The sequence below is a fragment of the Monodon monoceros genome, unplaced genomic scaffold (assembly GCF_005190385.1).
Source record: "Monodon monoceros isolate NGI ecotype Baffin Bay Population unplaced genomic scaffold, NGI_Narwhal_1 Super_Scaffold_2, whole genome shotgun sequence".
NCBI classification, from domain to species: domain Eukaryota; kingdom Metazoa; phylum Chordata; class Mammalia; order Artiodactyla; family Monodontidae; genus Monodon; species Monodon monoceros.
Genome location: NW_021703776.1, coordinates 96,429,549 through 96,446,560, shown reverse-complemented (window position 1 = coordinate 96,446,560; position 17,012 = coordinate 96,429,549). Strand labels below are relative to the sequence as shown.

The following is a 17,012-nucleotide window of genomic DNA, read 5'->3' as shown; positions in this document are numbered from 1 at the left end:
TTTATTGGAAAGTTATTTTTCCAGTTTAAATCTCAGTTTTCATCTACAAAATGTTTATGACAATATCTCCCTTGTAGTTTTGTTCTTAGATTACCATAAATGTAACAGGTCTTGTACAGTGCCTTTTGCCTGTACATGGAGCTATTATTATTTTTCTCTACAGTCAATATATCTTATGAGAAAATTTCACCAAAGTTCAATTTTTAACTATTAGTATAAATTCATCATTATTTTTTATTTTTTTATTTTTTGGCAGTACGCGGGCCTCTCACTGCTGTGGCCTCTCCCGTTGCGGAGCACAGGCTCCGGACGCGCAGGCTCAGCGGCCATGGCTCACAGGCCCAGCCGCTCCGCGGCATGTGGGATCTTCCCGGACCGGGGCACGAACCCGTGTCCCCTGCATCGGCAGGTGGACTCTCAACCACTGCGCCACCAGGGAAGCCCTCATCATTATTTTTAAGAAAGATAATTAGTAAAGAAAAATTTTGCATTAAATTATTATTTTATAGTTTCTATATCCAACCTGAACTCTTGGTTATTCATTCAGCATTTCCATTTGTCCAGTAATTTTATGAAAACCCTAGACTCAAGTTTGGGTTAACAAGACCAGAGTCTTTTAGAGCATAGCACAAATACTCATTATATTATCCACTCCCACTGGCTCCCAAATATACGGATCTCTGGATTCCCAGGCTCTTCTCAATTACATTTTGGGATTAAAGAAACTCCTGCTCTTGTAGAGCCATAAGGAACTCATACCAGATTTTTAAGTTGATATCTTGTAGTGATCCTATATGGTGTCGTAGGAACGCAAGTGTGCTAGCATGTTCTTTGATTTCTACTCTCCTTCTTGAAATAGTTCAACCTGGAAACACTCACACCAGAGTCAGAGAAGACCACTGTGAGCTTCTGGGTCACAGATTTCACTATCCAATCTAATCAATCTTTATTTAATTGCATAATATTTGGTATGTTTAGCTTTGACAAGAAGTTTATTTCTTTACATATTTGAGTGAATTAACTTTGGAAACATGGAAGTAAATATAATAAAGTTCCTGGTTTTAAAACTTTTAAAATATTGAATTACATCATAATCAAGAAATGCAGAGCTATATATGATGTGACATTTGGAAACATGAGGCTGCCGATTTAAGGGCTGCTGAAAGGCTGCAATGAGGTATGCCTGTTCCTCTGCCATGGGGAATCCAGAAACACTGGGGCTGAAATTCTGGGCCCCATCTGAATCAAACTTATTGTCTATTTCTGGTTAATTTAACTCAAAAACTGGTATCTATTCTCAGAGTAAATTCAATATCTCCATATCTTCAGGTAACTCTAAAGTTAGTTTTATATGGTTGAGCTCACCACAAGCCTGATGATAAATGCTATGATGCTGTTGTTTATTAACAGTCCAGACACAATAAAATTTCTTTGATTTTTCTATGAACCAATATTTTGGGGGTGAAAAACCTTACCACATTTGAGGGTTCTAGTTTCTTCCTTCTTGCGAGATCAGTTATGTTGATGCCATTGTAGTTAATGTTTTCCATGCAGCCTTTGAAATTCTTTCTACTGCTGGAACTTGGCTTACCAGAGAAAGGTATGCCTCCAAAGGTTATCTTTGAAAAAAAAAGACAGAATGTCAACATTCATACTGTATTCAACTTAAAATAAAAACCAAAACATTTACAATAAATTAGACAAAACTACTATTAGATCCAAGGTCAGTTATCTTTATCTCAACCAATATATACAGACATTTTTTTCTGCCTCCAAAGTCTGTTGCATATTAAATTATGTTGTTATTGAAGTATATGCTAATTGTCATTAATTCTGAAAATTAGATTGTAACTTGAACAAGAAAATAGCAACAACCCCTAGCATTTTAATACACAGAAGACAGTTTATCAATTTTCCTGGGACTGTTTTAAAAGATTTTACACAGCAAGTATCTTTTATTAAGTAATATTAAGAATACATTTTTATGCTTATCATTCAAAGACATACTATCAATAAATGCTTCTAGCCATTATGAAATAACCAGCATTAATATATTAAGTTTATAAAACTTCAGCCAAAAGCAAGGAAAATTGTATTCAGCCTATTTAGACATTATAGTCTAATGACCATTAGAGTAAAAAATTCATTGGTCTTATTTGAATGCAGAAAATAGTTCCAAAAGTCTAATTGCAACATTGATTAGGAACATCTTCAGATTTTGGGGGCTATAATTTGAGAAGTACAGGTTTAAAGATATTATAGGTCTCCTAGGTCCTAAGGAATAAGGTCAATGCTCCTTCCTGTGATTCTTAAGCAATCATTGCCTATAAAAAGAGAGTATATATTTTTCTACATATTTTTGATCAAATTATAGTACTAAATATCAATTTCATATAATACAAAATTATACTTAATTATGTATTGCCAATGACATTTACTGCTAACAAAGAATTAGTAGTGAATGAATCTATTAATCATAGCTGTAATATCAGGATATATAAATCAGATATATTTCTCTTAATTATCATTGAATTACCAATTTTTCTTACAAAGTTTTGAAAATGAAAGACATATTTCAATGTCAAGACTTCATATTTTATATATAAAGCAGAGATCTTTGGGTTTTAGAAGACACAAATTATGCTTCTGTTATTTATGTTTTGGCATTTTATTTTTACTTTTAAAAAATTTAAATTTTTAAAATTATTTTTTAACCATTTTTAAATTTTTAATGTACAATGTTGTTAGTTTCAGGTGTATAGCAAAGTGATTTAGTTATACACATATATATATTCTTTCTCAGATTCTTTTTCATTATTGGTTATTACAAGATATAGAATATAGTTCCCTGTGCTCTACAGTAGGTCCTTGTTGTTTGTCTATTTTATATATAGTAGTGTGTATATGCATTTTAAACGCTGAACTGGTTTTAGGGAAAAAGCACAGATTAATGATGGTTTATGAGACAGTATAAAAAACCAAAAAACCTCACTTGAAATAAAATTAAATGTATTAATACCAGTTAGCTATATATATATCATTTACCTTAGATTTTAAACATGGGAAGAAAAAGAGAAAAACTAAGAATACACAAAAAATAATAAGGAAACTACAAAATGAATAATAGAGTATTCTAAAATAGATTAGGAAAATATTTTCAAGTGGCATTGAACTGAACTTATTAGGTGCTATACACATGTAATTAATAACAAAGGTAAGAATTAATGATACTTTAACGGAGTGTTGTATTTCCCATCTAAAATTCGTTTTATCAATTTTATCAATTCCTGCTCCAGTAATAAAATCTTCCAGCCTTAATGACATGCAGCATCACATTTTGAATAATATTACTAAATGCTAGTTAAAACTATTGTTTTATTCCTTCTCTGTGTGCGCAGTTTCTTTATGGGGGGACTCTCATTTTCCTTCCGGATGATGACTCACACACTCCTTAGGGTTTCTCTGTTTTCAACAACCCTTGGCTCATGTCCTACCTTATAGAAGGTACCCTGGTGAAGCATCACAGGCTCAATTTACCAGATTCCTGACAATTAAGAGATGTGGGTTCAAATCCCAATCCCTAATGTAACTCATCATTTGATATTAGGTGCTCACGACTTGTTTCTTGTTATGTATTCTCATCAATAAAAGGAAACACGTTCTGATATTGTAATCATTCTCATGGTAAAAAAAACTGTTGCAGTTGTTAGATTAATAATCTGATATTGCTATGACTCACACAATTGCCTTATGAATGGCACTGCCATTCAATGACAATGTTGACTCTAAAAAAGAATTGCACTGACCTTTTTGTTAGCTACCAAGAGTTTCCAAAGGGTGGCAGAGACTGCTAGACACCTCTGAGTGTCCTTTCTCCCACCTTCTTTAAGAAAAAACCATTGCTTTTCAGCTAGGCACAGGCTCCCCAGACAATACATGGCATTTACCAACCTCTTTGAACAAGTTTTGGTCTCATGAGATTTAAGTGGAAGGGCTGTGTGTGACTCCAAGAACTATAATTAAAGGGATGGGGGGGCACAGTCTTCTTCACTCCCTTCCTTCGCACTGTCTGGAATGCAAAATGGAACATGAGTGACTATCTTGGAGTGATTTGCAGAGGGGATGGAGTAGCAGCAGGATAAAAGCAGACTGTGGTCTTGATGACCATGATGCTGCCATTTGAGTCCAGGGCTACCTGCCTGTAGGCTCCTTTTATGTGAAAGGAATAAACATGTATCTGTTGTGTTCAGTCTTATTAATTATAACTGATATATGTGGTGATTTCTATTACTTCCTGTTGTCTCCCCACATAACCCTATGAGCAATGTGCTATTATATTCACTTTATAGAAAGGGAATGTGATTTCACCACTGTCACACAACCAGTTAGGGGCAAAAAGGGATTCAAACCCAGAATTATGGCTCCAATTTGAGCTCATGCAGTTGATTCTCTAAAAATCCCAAACGGTTTCTAAAATCCTAGCCCAGTTCTGCAATGGACAAAGGAGAGGCATTCCTCTACTTTCCAAGCAGAGCCGTATGGCAAAGGCAAGGGCATAACACCCAAAGTGGGTGTATCTTGGCGTTTGGATAAAGAAGGGAGAGAAGCCAGGACAAACACCAGTCTGCTGTCCTGCCCTGTGTTGTCACTGGCTGGAGGAGGAAGAATGAAGTGAACTGCCTCTGTACACCCCTTGCACGCTTCTCAGGTCACCATGTAGCTACAGCTTGACTGCAATGGTGACTTGCTCACTTTTAACAGGCTACAGAGAGGTCAGTGAAGTGAACGGTTAAGGCTTCTCCCCCCCCAGAAATGCCCAAATTGAGTTATGTCACAGGAACAAACTTGTCTTCTATTGCTTCTTTTATGATGTATCAATATATCCCCGGGAATGAGGTTAGGTATTATTTAATTAACCACTGGCAGCAGTGTGCTGGATCCTGCCAGTACTGGCTCATGAGAGTCATTGTTAAAAATTAAATTATATAAGCTTTAAATTCAATACATTAAACAAAAAATTAATAACTACTCAGAACTCATGTCTACATTTTCCTATCATGTATGCTCTTGAGGTTATTTACGTTTATTTTGTCTACATGATGGAAATATTGAATAATGGTGTAGTATAATAAATATTTTTGGTCTTTGTTCCCAGTTCCTGGCACAGAGCTCCTAAAATCCTTGCAATTTCCTGAGTAACAGGTGTGTCTTTTGTTAGTCATAATGAGCCCTTTCGTGCAAGGAGATGTGTGCAAAAACACTGAGACCGATTCTACTACAGTCCCTAATTTTCTTTAAACAAATAAGCCAAGAGAATCCCTTTATGTTCAAGTAAACATGTTGAGATATAAAGGTAGGCCCAACCATTTTCATTGCAGCTTTTGCCAATAACTGCAGGATCTGAGGAAAGTAATCAGGTAGTAGCTCTACAAAGAGAAATATGTTGAGTCTCTCCTGATTCTTTCCAGTAAATTAAAATTTTTTTCCTGTGTCTCTCTAACAAATATGTCTCAGGCATTTTAGTCTACAGGTGAGGTTCTCAAACATGGTATTCTATCTAGAGGGGCTTCGAAGTGTCGATGAAACTGCTGACCCCATAGAAAGCATTGTGTGTGCATGAATATTCATAGATTTCATCGCAAACTCAAAGGGTCTATAACCCCAAATTTTTAATTCTGTTTTTGAAAATTGGAATTGCGTTTGCCCATTACTAATGTTCCAGGATTTCTCACCTCTTCTATGGTACTTCAAAGTTTATTAATGGAGAATGAATAATTCATCTTTAAATTCTCTCCTACAGTAGGAGATAAGCCACATAAGTCAAGATTCATATTAATTTACAGAAGATAGAAATTTTAGGGATTTTCACATTCTTTCCCTTTCAACCATCATTTTTACTTTGAAGAGATGTTTGGAGGAGTAATTATTTCCTGATATCCTTAGATTTATTTTAATGTTAATAAAGTCTCTATATCAAAGTTTATATGGCATATTCTATTCTAAATTTCTATTCAGAAATATATGTAATGTATTTATATTACAGAAAATTTAGAAACTATTTAAACATATAAAGAAAATAACATAGTTGTAAATCCTGACTTTTTCACTTACTACGTTATGGTAAAGCACATTCTATGTTCTAAAAGATTTATGTACGGATATCAGTAACATACATAATGTATATGTATATATCTGCAATTTCAAAACTGGGGGCCAAGGCACATGGAGATGGCACAGCAAACTCATAGGGGTGCCCCAGTGATGAACATCTTCTTACAGAACTTTTATCCCTATTTATGATTAACATTTTTGATGGACATTTTAAGGTTGAACTGCTCTCCAAATAATTAAAAAACTTGATACGCCTACCAGTATATTATGAGAATATATATTTTTTATGGCAACAATATGATCATTGATTATTTTTTAATCTTTGATCATTTGGAAGGTAAAAAAATATTTTTATTTATGGACAATCTCTTTAAAATATTCTGAATTTTTATTTCTTTTATGACAATGATATCTGAGAAAACAGAACTTGTCAATGACTTAACATATACCAGAACTGAGGATTTCTTATTCAATATTTTGTAATAAATATTAGACAATCCTATGTACATAATATACTGTACATCATCAAGAACAGGTGATTTATGTTATAATTAACTACCAAAGAAAAGATTACAACTTAAATTTATTGTGGTTTTGTTAAATGGCCATGATAACATGATAAATGGTCCTTCCCTTTAAATATATCAGTATGTTATTTTGGTGTCAAGTTTTAAAACATGTTTTAAGAACTCATTAAGAATAATTTAGAAATAAATAAAATGACATATTAACAAATTAGGTTGTCAAGTTGTAAGTTAAATTTTCTTTGGAGGATAAAATGAAAATGGTATAGGAAGGTATATGATTAACAATAATACAACAGGACAGTAGGAAACTGAGGCAGCCACTTGATGCATTACAACTTATACATCCTCAAATTTACCTCATAGTCCAAATCCAGGTAGTCGAACTCCCCATTGGTGCGGAAGTGCTGCGTGCTTCTGTCCAGGGTGAGGTTGATGCTCCGGCCCTGGCGCTCAATGACCACAGAGTGCCAGTGGTGATCATCCAGCAGACTTCCTGTCATCACGGACGTGTGGCCATATATGGGGCCAAGCTGGTTACTTCCTGAGTCACGTGAATGGAAAAGAAACAAGGCAAAGCCATCACGACTCTATGTCGAAGTAGACCTTTCATCTACAACACTAAGGGCGGACGTTTCTCTAAAGCTCTGTCTATTGAAGTTAACATGGGAAAACCAACATGTAACTACACTTAAAAACAGTTGTATGTTCAAACTACATAAAAGCTATTAAAGACGGAAAAAAGTCTGCTCCCTTAAAAAACAGGAGCTTTCTTTTTTTTTTTCAATTACTGTGCCATGAATTCTGCTAAATTTGGTAGATTCTTTATAAAGTCAGTGCCCCATGGGCTCTGGGGCCAGAGTGCCTGGGTTCTGATGCTGGTTCCACCATTGGCTTGCTCCATGATCCTGGCCAAGGTGACAGTTCTCTGGGCCTCTCTTTCCTCACATGTAAAAAGGGAAGAATAATAGTACCTGCTTTACAAGGTTGCTGTAAGGATTAAATTAATTAGTACAAGCAAAGAACTTACATACTTTCTGACATACAGTGAACATTCATTAAATGTTACCTGTTAATTTTTTAATTATTATTGTTGTTGTTATTATTATTGGTCAAGAAAACACAGCATGACAATTTTCAGGGTTTTTTTTTTCTGATTCCAAAAGCCATAATCAGTATAATATTTAATGTCATGGAAAGTTTACCCAAGTTATACGTTAAAATAAAAAACTGCAAAATTATATATGCAGCATTAATCCAGTTTTGAAATAAGATCTCCATAGTGACAAGACTATAAATAAGAGTGGAAGGTTGTGAGAATCTGAAATGTTTACTAAAGGCATCTCCGGATGCTGTTTACATATTTTTTACCATTTTTTATTTTGTCTAATCAAGCATTGCTCTTGATGGTCAGGCAAAGCTAAATGCTATAAAAATACAATATTGCTTCAGAATAAAGAGCATAATAGAAATCAGAGAAACACACAATTGACTGAAGAATTAAATTATTTTCATTTTTTCACAGTTAGGATGTTAATATGCCTATACCTGACATTTTCTATGGATTTCCTAGATGAAATTTCTTTCCTTTTGGTGATGAAATCAAATGTTGCCCTGTGATTGTCATTATGATTGTGTATGTACATTGGCGGTGGGACAGGGAGAAAGAAAAGAAAGAATAAATTTAAGTGAAAGACTACATTCAGTTTCATTACTTTAAATATTTAGACTGGAAGGCTAAGCAGCAACTCACGTGCCTGATGTTTAGGTAACAGCATTAAAGAGTGACAGCGGATATTTGAGTGGATGTGTTTCCATCGCTGTCATAAATTCTAGTCAATAAAACTCTACACAAACTGCTTTCCAATAATGACATGGTAGTGATCTTTTTAGTGAGGCCATATGATCACTTCTTGTTTCAGAACAGTAATGTCACCCTCTTACAAGCCCCAGCAGCTTTTAAAGGCTACTCTGTACATTTCACTTTTTTAAAAAAAACAGGAGAAAGGTTTGAAAAAATAAACGTCTTTGGATATGATCCAATTGCTCTGAGTGTGTGTGTGTGTGTGCACGTGCGTGTGTGTGTGTTAGCGTGCATGTTTTTATAAAGCACTTATTTTTGGTTTTCTGGTTTCTCTTCCCCCATCCCTCTTTCTTAGCTTCTACTGAACCTTTTTTTCAAAAACTATTTAGGGATATGTTTCTCCCAGGTAATGCATGAATACATGTTTAATATTACAAATAGAGAATATTATAAAGAATTAATATGTAAAACATTAATCACTCATTTCCATCACTAAAGATAGCGTGGTCTATTTCCTTCCAGACATTTTTCATTTACACACATTTAATTATATATACATATAATTGTATAATACATATAATTCATACACATAATATAAAAATATTAATATATTTTCCTACGGTTCTCATTTAGTGCTGTACAGTATTCCCCAAATTATTCACAGACATTTTAAACACATACCCACCTATTTCTATATGTTAAGCTTTATTTCTTTCAATTTTTGTTATTGTAACGAATATTGCAAAGTACGTCCTTGGACTTAAATCCTAAAGTTATTTCTTATTATTTCTTTATATAAAGAATTTAAAATATCTGAAGATACAGTATCAAGTTGTTTTCTTGAAATATTTTCAGGAACAGTACAAAGAATCCTTTTTGTCACATAACTCACCAACACAGGTACTATCATTTTTAAATTTTGTTTACTTGAAAAAATTGGAATCTTGTTATTTTATTGTACATTTCTTTTATAGATAGTTTGAGCATTTGGTGTTTATAGATTATTTATAATGTTTCTTCTACAAGTTTTCCTTATATTTTTTGGCAATATTTTCCTCCTAAAGTCTTGGTATTATTACAGAGTGGAATGAGTTTTTATTCATGAATGACATTAAACTTCTATATTTGACATTTGCATTTTCCCAGGTTTTGGCAGGCGTTTTCATTTTATGATTTTTTAATATAAAAATTAAAATATTTCTGTGTAATTATATAATCAGCATTTTTGGATAATTTTCTTTTTTGTTATAGAAATTATTATTTCTATCAGAGATTTTGAATGTGAAAAGTTTTATAATAAAAGATAAATCTTTGTAGACACTATAGCAAGTATTATCAACCAAAAAACTAACTGAAGTTTTAATTTTTAGTATAATTTTGATTTTCAAAGTAATAAAAGTTAATATAAGGGACACAAGCCATATTTAAGAATGTTGGGACAACCATATTGATAAGGAAAGTAAATAGGCAGGATCTCTTTTTGTGTTCTAATTTTTAGTTTTATAGCTTTCCATTGGGATGCATTTAACGTGAATTTTAAAAGATTATAAAAGAATTCTATAAAGATTATAAAGTCTTTTATAATCTTTATAGACTATAAAATCTTTATAGAATTCTAAAGTCACTGCAGCATAAAAAAACAGAATATATGATGCCCTTCAAACAACTCTTGCATAAATCCCGAAATTTTTAGGCAAGCAAGAGGAGGATAAATGTACTGTTGATCTGCATGAATTGTAACTTTGAATGTCAGTATCTGTGTTGTGGATCTTCCCTTTAGCTTTAAGTAAACCTGAGCTACATTATCAACAACCAAACATGTATTAGGATTGTCCACTTAAAAACAACAACAAAAGCCCAAAACAAAACAATAACTCCTTCTTTGAGTTTCATCTCATTCTCCAGTAAACATATCATTTCTGATTCCTTCATTTCTAGTTGATAATATTTAAAATATTCATTCCCACACCTTTCATCTTTTCTTAACTGATGACAATAAAACGACTGTCCTTTCTATTCCACTGAGAATAAATCAACAGTAACCACAATGTTGCCAAACAGTGACCTCAGTTTTCTGTCTTCTTAAGTGACATTTTAGGCGAATTTGACACAGTAGACCGCCTCTTGTCCTTCCCTGGTCTCTGTGATGCCACATACTAGTATTTCCTCCTATCCCCTGTCCACTTCTCCTCAGTCTCCATGTAGTATCTTCTCCTGTTAATCTCATACATGCAACTCCCTAGTTGAAATCTCAGCTTTGATGCCTAATAGGCAACTAAAATGCACCATATCCAAACAGATCTCTAGACTTCCTCTGTTGGAAAAAACTAATACTTCTCTATTAGAAGAAACTCTGTGGAGAAAATAAAGCTTTCTGTATTTCTGAAAATGGTGCTAATGTCCATTTGGAACTCAAGCCATACCCTAGGAATTATCCCTTATACATTATCTTTCTTTCTTACTCCATATCCAAATCATTACAAATGATAATGAATTTACCACCAGAATCATCTCCCAAGTGGATCAATTTCTCTACATCTCCACTGATAGCCACCTTCTGCAAGCAGTGCTGTCTCTCGCTGTCTCTCACTGTACCAGACTCTCATGTTGATGCAAGTGTTTTCTCTTACAGAAGTCTCAGTACTTTAAAAAAAAAATAAGATCATGATGCTATAGTTTAAAGCCTACTAATAGCTTCCTATTCTTAGAATAATATCTAAACCTTTTACCACGCCCTAAAGGACACTACAGTATTTCAACAATCCTCAATGTTTGGATTTCATCTTTTATCCTACTTACTCATTACAAATACCCACACCAGCCTTTTCCTGTTCCTTGAGCATGTCAGGTCTTAGTCTTTCGTGATTCCCTCCTCTCAATTAACTTTCTCTCAGATATTTTTAGGGCTTGTTTTTGTCATCACTGAAATCTCAGCATGAATATCTTCTCAGGGAGGACCTTCTTCACTACATATTCTAATGTTGACCCATCTTGCCTATGCAATATCCTTTATATATTAACCTATTTAATTGATTTCACACTCCTCATCATTATTTGAAATCATTTCTTTGGATTTAGTTGTTTTATAAAAATAGTAATAGATAATATAGTGTCTGATGCCCCCACTGTGTCATAAACTTCATGAACTCAAAGAACTCCATTTTTTTCACCCCTGTATCCTAGATGCTCGTATAGTACCTGCAGAGTACAGGTGTTTAATACATATTTTTGAATGAAGAAGTATATCAATATATATCAACCACTATGAATTAAAACTGGATTGACAATATAATGTGAACTCTTTTTGTAATTTACATTTTAAGGATTAAAGACCATTAGCATTTAACTAATGGGAAGACTAATAAATGAAAAGAATGGTGCCAAAAGTCAGGACATACCTAGGTTTAAACTGAAGACCAGCTTGGCTTTTTTCAGTTCCAAAGTAATATAATCCCCTTGCTGTCCTTCCCCGTGCAAGATTACCCCTTCACTTTCGGAGGTTTTAAATTTCAAAGCAATGACATCTTTCAGTGTTTTCATCTTCTTGTTTCTGAATCTATATGGTAACACAACATGACCATCAAAGTTGATAACATCAGCCCCTAAAAGAAGAAATAAATAATATGTTAGTTTAATTATTGTATGTTGTCATCCAGTGTGAAGTATATCTTCTTTCAGTGAGTGTCTACACAGAATAAATGAGAAAAAAGTGTTTTTTTTCCTGAAAACTCTTTAGCCCTGGGTTCTTGTTCTATTTCTTATTTTGGTTGATTGTGTGTCCTGAAGTGGATTTTATGGGAAGTACTTATAAAGAATGATCACAGAAACCTTTATCAATATAAATTGTAATACTAATAACATAAATTCCATCAATGACTTACACGCTTCAAATTTTTAACTTAGAAGTTTGGAGTTTACTTGAAAAAAGTAAAATTTTTAATCCCTGAGATATTATGAGATTTTATTATTTTCCTTCTTAAATGAGGCTGAGTGTTTATGATTTCAAATATATATCAATATTTTGCTCACAAATTTTATTTTCCATGACATAACAATGAAAGATCTTGGAATGCAGGGTTTAGGGTATACTCCTTTTTTTAATGGTTTTTATATTCTACTACAGTTTCACTTAACTTTATGGTAGTGCCTAGATATAGTGAACTGAACTTTAAGAAGCTTTTACCATTTGCTTCTAGGACTCATGTCTGTCTCAAATTCCTTGTTAGCCCCTTGCCTTTGGAATAGAGAATTGGGTTGCCCATGTTTTCGACTACACTAAACAAAGACATCCTCACCCATATATAATTAGAAGAACAAGTATCTAGCCTATACTATGATAAGAGTAGCTCTAATTTGATTTTAGGGAATTTCATTGAAAACATGAAATATAAACTTTTTTAGAAATGTGAACAATTTTTTCACCACGCTCAGAAACAAGGGATGGTGGGCAATAGTTTAATAATTGCTACTTATTCACACCAGAAATACAAAATGAGATGATTTTATTTATTACACACTGTTGGTTAGTGGGTTGCCAACCCATGGAATGGGCCAACGATGAACTGTAATCATTCAGATCAAATTTTAAGTACAAATAGAAGCTTAGTTACCATAATTAGACCTTTATCATTGAAAATACTTTTAGCTCTTAATATTAAATTGTAGAGAATCTAGACAAATTGGACAGTTCTAATTATGTTAGAATTATAAGCCAGGATGAAGCTGCCCCTCAGTTTGGGGTAAGCTCTTGCCAAATAATCCACAGGGAGACACTGGAGAAAAATAATAGCAAGTTTAAAGCCTGTCAGAGAAATATCTTCTCATTACATGTCCTAGTTCTCTGGCACTGGTTTACTTCACTCAGCATGGGGAATACTTTGGATCCCGGCAACAGTAACAATAGCACGCTACATCATGGCAGCCTAGGCGGAGGAGCAGAGCTACCATAGGTATATTCACTCTTTCTGTGCAGTACCTGCAGCATATTCACTCTTTCTGTGCAGTGCTTGCCAGTATAAGTTTTGCTTTTAACTAATTCTATAAAGTGAATTGATATGAATACAGTTATTTCAAATATTGCTTAGAATATCTCGAACTTTTCCCTTCAACTCATCAATAGATTTTGAATATTTAAAAATATCCTACCACCGCAAACATTTATGTTTTTAAATAATAGTTCAGAGGATTGTTACATTCTAAAAAGTTCACAAAGAAAAATATACCTTGGAATTTTGTTTTAATTCTTATAGTCAATAATTTACTATAAGACTTTGTATAATCATAAAAATTTTCTTAATCAACAGAATTCTGTTCTGAGAGTGTGAATCACAGAGGTTTATTTACTATGGAGGAAAAAAAGCAGCCATTAAATTTTGGCTTCTGCTAACACTGCCAAGCCAATTAGATTTTAGCTTAATCATCTATACTGTCACAACTGAATTCCAATTGCAATATCTTTATCATTTGTGATGAGAGATAAAACAGAGAAAACGTGGAACCTGATTATTGGATCCCGGATTGAATTTATAATCCAGCAGCTGGTTAAAATGACTTTTTGTCTTGAAAAGTGTATAAACAAAAAGTCAGAAGGAAGGAGTAAATTCTGAATTCCAGAAAGTAATTTTGCAGTCAATTTCATATCAACAACAGTCATTTTATATACCTTCAATATACATTAATTGACAAAAAATATTCCCCATTCATCTCTTAGGAAGTAAATGTTCCTGGAGCTTAGACAGAGGAAAGAATTCACCCCTCTCCCGTTTCCTCCTAACTCAAAATCAGGTCCAGGTACAGAATAGTGACTTATGCAAATGTTGATGCCTTTCTTCCTTACTTTTAGGGCAATGAAATAAGTGACAAGAAGGATGGTCATCATTTAGACAGTCCTAGGATGTTAAAAAAAACAAACAAACACAGGGAATGTTTTTCATGAGGACCAAACCTCATTTTACAAATAGTAAGTGGTCAGTGGTCGGTTGAGAAACTAATAAAAATGCTCTGCAAACCAGATCACTCACATCACAAAATCCAAACTGTTCTTCTAGGAATGGGTTAAATGCTTGCACAATATTAGCATGTGGATGTGAACTCAGAGTTGGCTTTGAAATTACAAAATTCCTAGAAATAATCTATCATATATAATTTATACATAAAAACACACCATACACTTTTAAGAGAGTCTGGGATATTGTAAAATTACAATTTCATTTGACATCTAATAGTATGTTGTGGTTATTTTGGGACAAGCCATATTTTTTCCCCTATTACCCTGATTGCTTTTCACTCCCTAGAACAAAGTTTTCTATGCAGTGATTAAATATGTGTGGTTGAACTGTTTAAGCAATCTGAACAACAATATGGCTAGTCAAAAAGTGAATGCGAAATCACAGTGCTTCCATGATTTTGTTTCTAACAATAACTCAGAGAGCTGGTAACGTGCCCAATTCATCAAATCGTCATAGCAGAGAAGGCTTTTATTTTAAAACATTTCATTGTTACTTAGTCTTTACTGTCTGAATTTGGAGATACTCAGATGAGATAGTTTGGAAAATTGTTTATCATCTAAAGATTTTATTATTTTAAAAAAGTACCTTTGCTAATTTTTACTACAAATGTAATATATGTTTATTGTTAAAAAGAAATGAACAATACAGAAATATAGAATGTAGAATGTGAATCCCCAAGACAAGAGATCACCAGTCTTAATGGGTAACCAGTGTTGATGGTGTGTCATTCTAGATTTTATGCATCTATCTCTCTATCTAATGTATGGAATAATGCAAGAAACTATACATTATTACAATGTACATATGTACATTACATATGTGTGTGTAAATAGAGAGAGAGAGGAAGGGAAAGAGAAAGGAGAATGTCATTTTATTTAATTGTGGTTCAAAATGTATAATAATAGCTTGAGCTTTGGGCAATCTATTTTTAATGTGGGGAAATTGTAGGTTTTAGCAAATTAGTATGTTTTATTGACTTTCGTGCAGCAAGGCACTTACATAAAGTAAGAATGTATATAATTAGAAATGTAATTTATGCTATTTATTTGAAAAAATTAAAAATGTATTTGAATACAGCACCACAACGTAAACAACTTTTGCTTTCTTGTTTTCTCATAAATGTTTCATTTTCATATAGAAAATTGAGAATAACAGGAAGATTTAAAGAAGAAAATTAAAAGGACATAATTCTATTTTCATGAAATAAGCACTGATAACTTACATTTCTGATTATTTTAATTTGTATATATGTAATGTATGTACATAGATACACAGAAGGATCATACTCTATATAGTTTTGTTACTAAACACTATAGTTTGTTTTTTTTTAATCTCATATATTGTTTTTCCCAAAACAGGATTTTAATTAGCTAAAAATATACCATCATTTGGATGTCCAGTTTCTTCAATAAGAATCTATTTTGCAGTTTTCTTTTTAATAAACTTTTTATTTTGGAATAATTTTTGATTTAGTGAAAAGTTGCAAAGATAGTACAGTGAGTTCCCACACACCCTCCACCCAGTTTCTTCTAATGTTAACATTTTACATAACCGGTACATCTGTCTAATCTAAGACATAACTTAGGTATAACACTGTTCACTGAAATACAGACTATGTTTGGATTTTACCAGTTTTCACAAATGTTTTTGTTTGTTTGCTTTTCCTATTCCAGGATCCAGTCCAGGATCTCACGTTGCATTTCGTCATCATGTTTCCTTAGTTTCCTTCAACTCCTCGAATCTGTGATGTTTTCTCAGTCTGTCTTTCATAACTTTGACACTTTAGAAGAGTACCGGTCAGGTATTTTGTAGAATCCTTCTCATCCTGGCTTGGTCTGAAGTTTTCTTATGACTAGACTGGTGGAGTTTGGGGAAAAAACCACTGAGTTGGGGTGTCCTCAGCACTTCCTATCAGGGGAGGCACGATTTCAACATGACTTTCCACTTGTGATAGTGGTCAAGGTGATGTCTGCCGAGTTTCTTCACTGTAAGGTTACTATTTTTCCTTTTCCGTACTTTATTCTGTGGAAGTGAGTCACCAAGTCCAGCCCATGTTTAAGGTAAGGGGAATTAAGTTCTACCTCCTGGAGGGGGAGTATCTACATATACTATTTCGAATTCTTCTGTAAAGAAGATTTCTTCTATTTATTCATTCATTCAATCATTTATTTATATAATTACGGGATTGTGCATGTTTATTTATTTGTTGAGTTTAATTCAATACTTATCATTATTCAAATTTTTCCAGCTTTAGCCATTGGGAGCTCTTTCAGGTTGGCTCCTGTGTCTCTTTGGTAGGTTGTGGCCCCTGCTGCTCCCTCTTCCCCCTCCCTCTATTCCCCCTCCTCTCCCCCTCTCCCCTCTGCCTCCCCCTCTCCCCTCCGCCTCCCCCTCTCCCCTCCCCTTCCTCCCCTCCCTCCCCTCCCCCTTCCCCCTCCTCCGCTCCCCTTCCCCCTCCTCTTTTCCCCCCTCCTCCCCTCCCCCTTCCCCCTCCTCCTCTCCCCCTTCCCCTCCCTCTTTTCCCCTCCTCCCCTCCTCCTTCCCCCTCCTCCCCCTCCCCCCTCC

At 33.9% G+C, this 17,012-nt stretch overlaps 1 protein-coding gene across 1 annotated transcript in view; it reads right to left on the bottom strand.

Moving 5' to 3' along the window:
* CNTNAP2 (contactin associated protein like 2) overlaps positions 1-17,012 on the bottom strand; it is a 2,079,227-nt gene that overhangs the window by 1,174,824 nt on the left and 887,391 nt on the right. The window contains exons 6-8 of the mRNA XM_029233017.1: positions 11,838-12,041; positions 6,995-7,179; positions 1,476-1,619 (exon numbers count right to left, since the gene is read on the bottom strand). Of these exons, the coding sequence (XP_029088850.1) occupies positions 1,476-1,619; positions 6,995-7,179; positions 11,838-12,041 (533 nt within the window). The remainder of the gene's footprint in view (positions 1-1,475; positions 1,620-6,994; positions 7,180-11,837; positions 12,042-17,012) is intronic.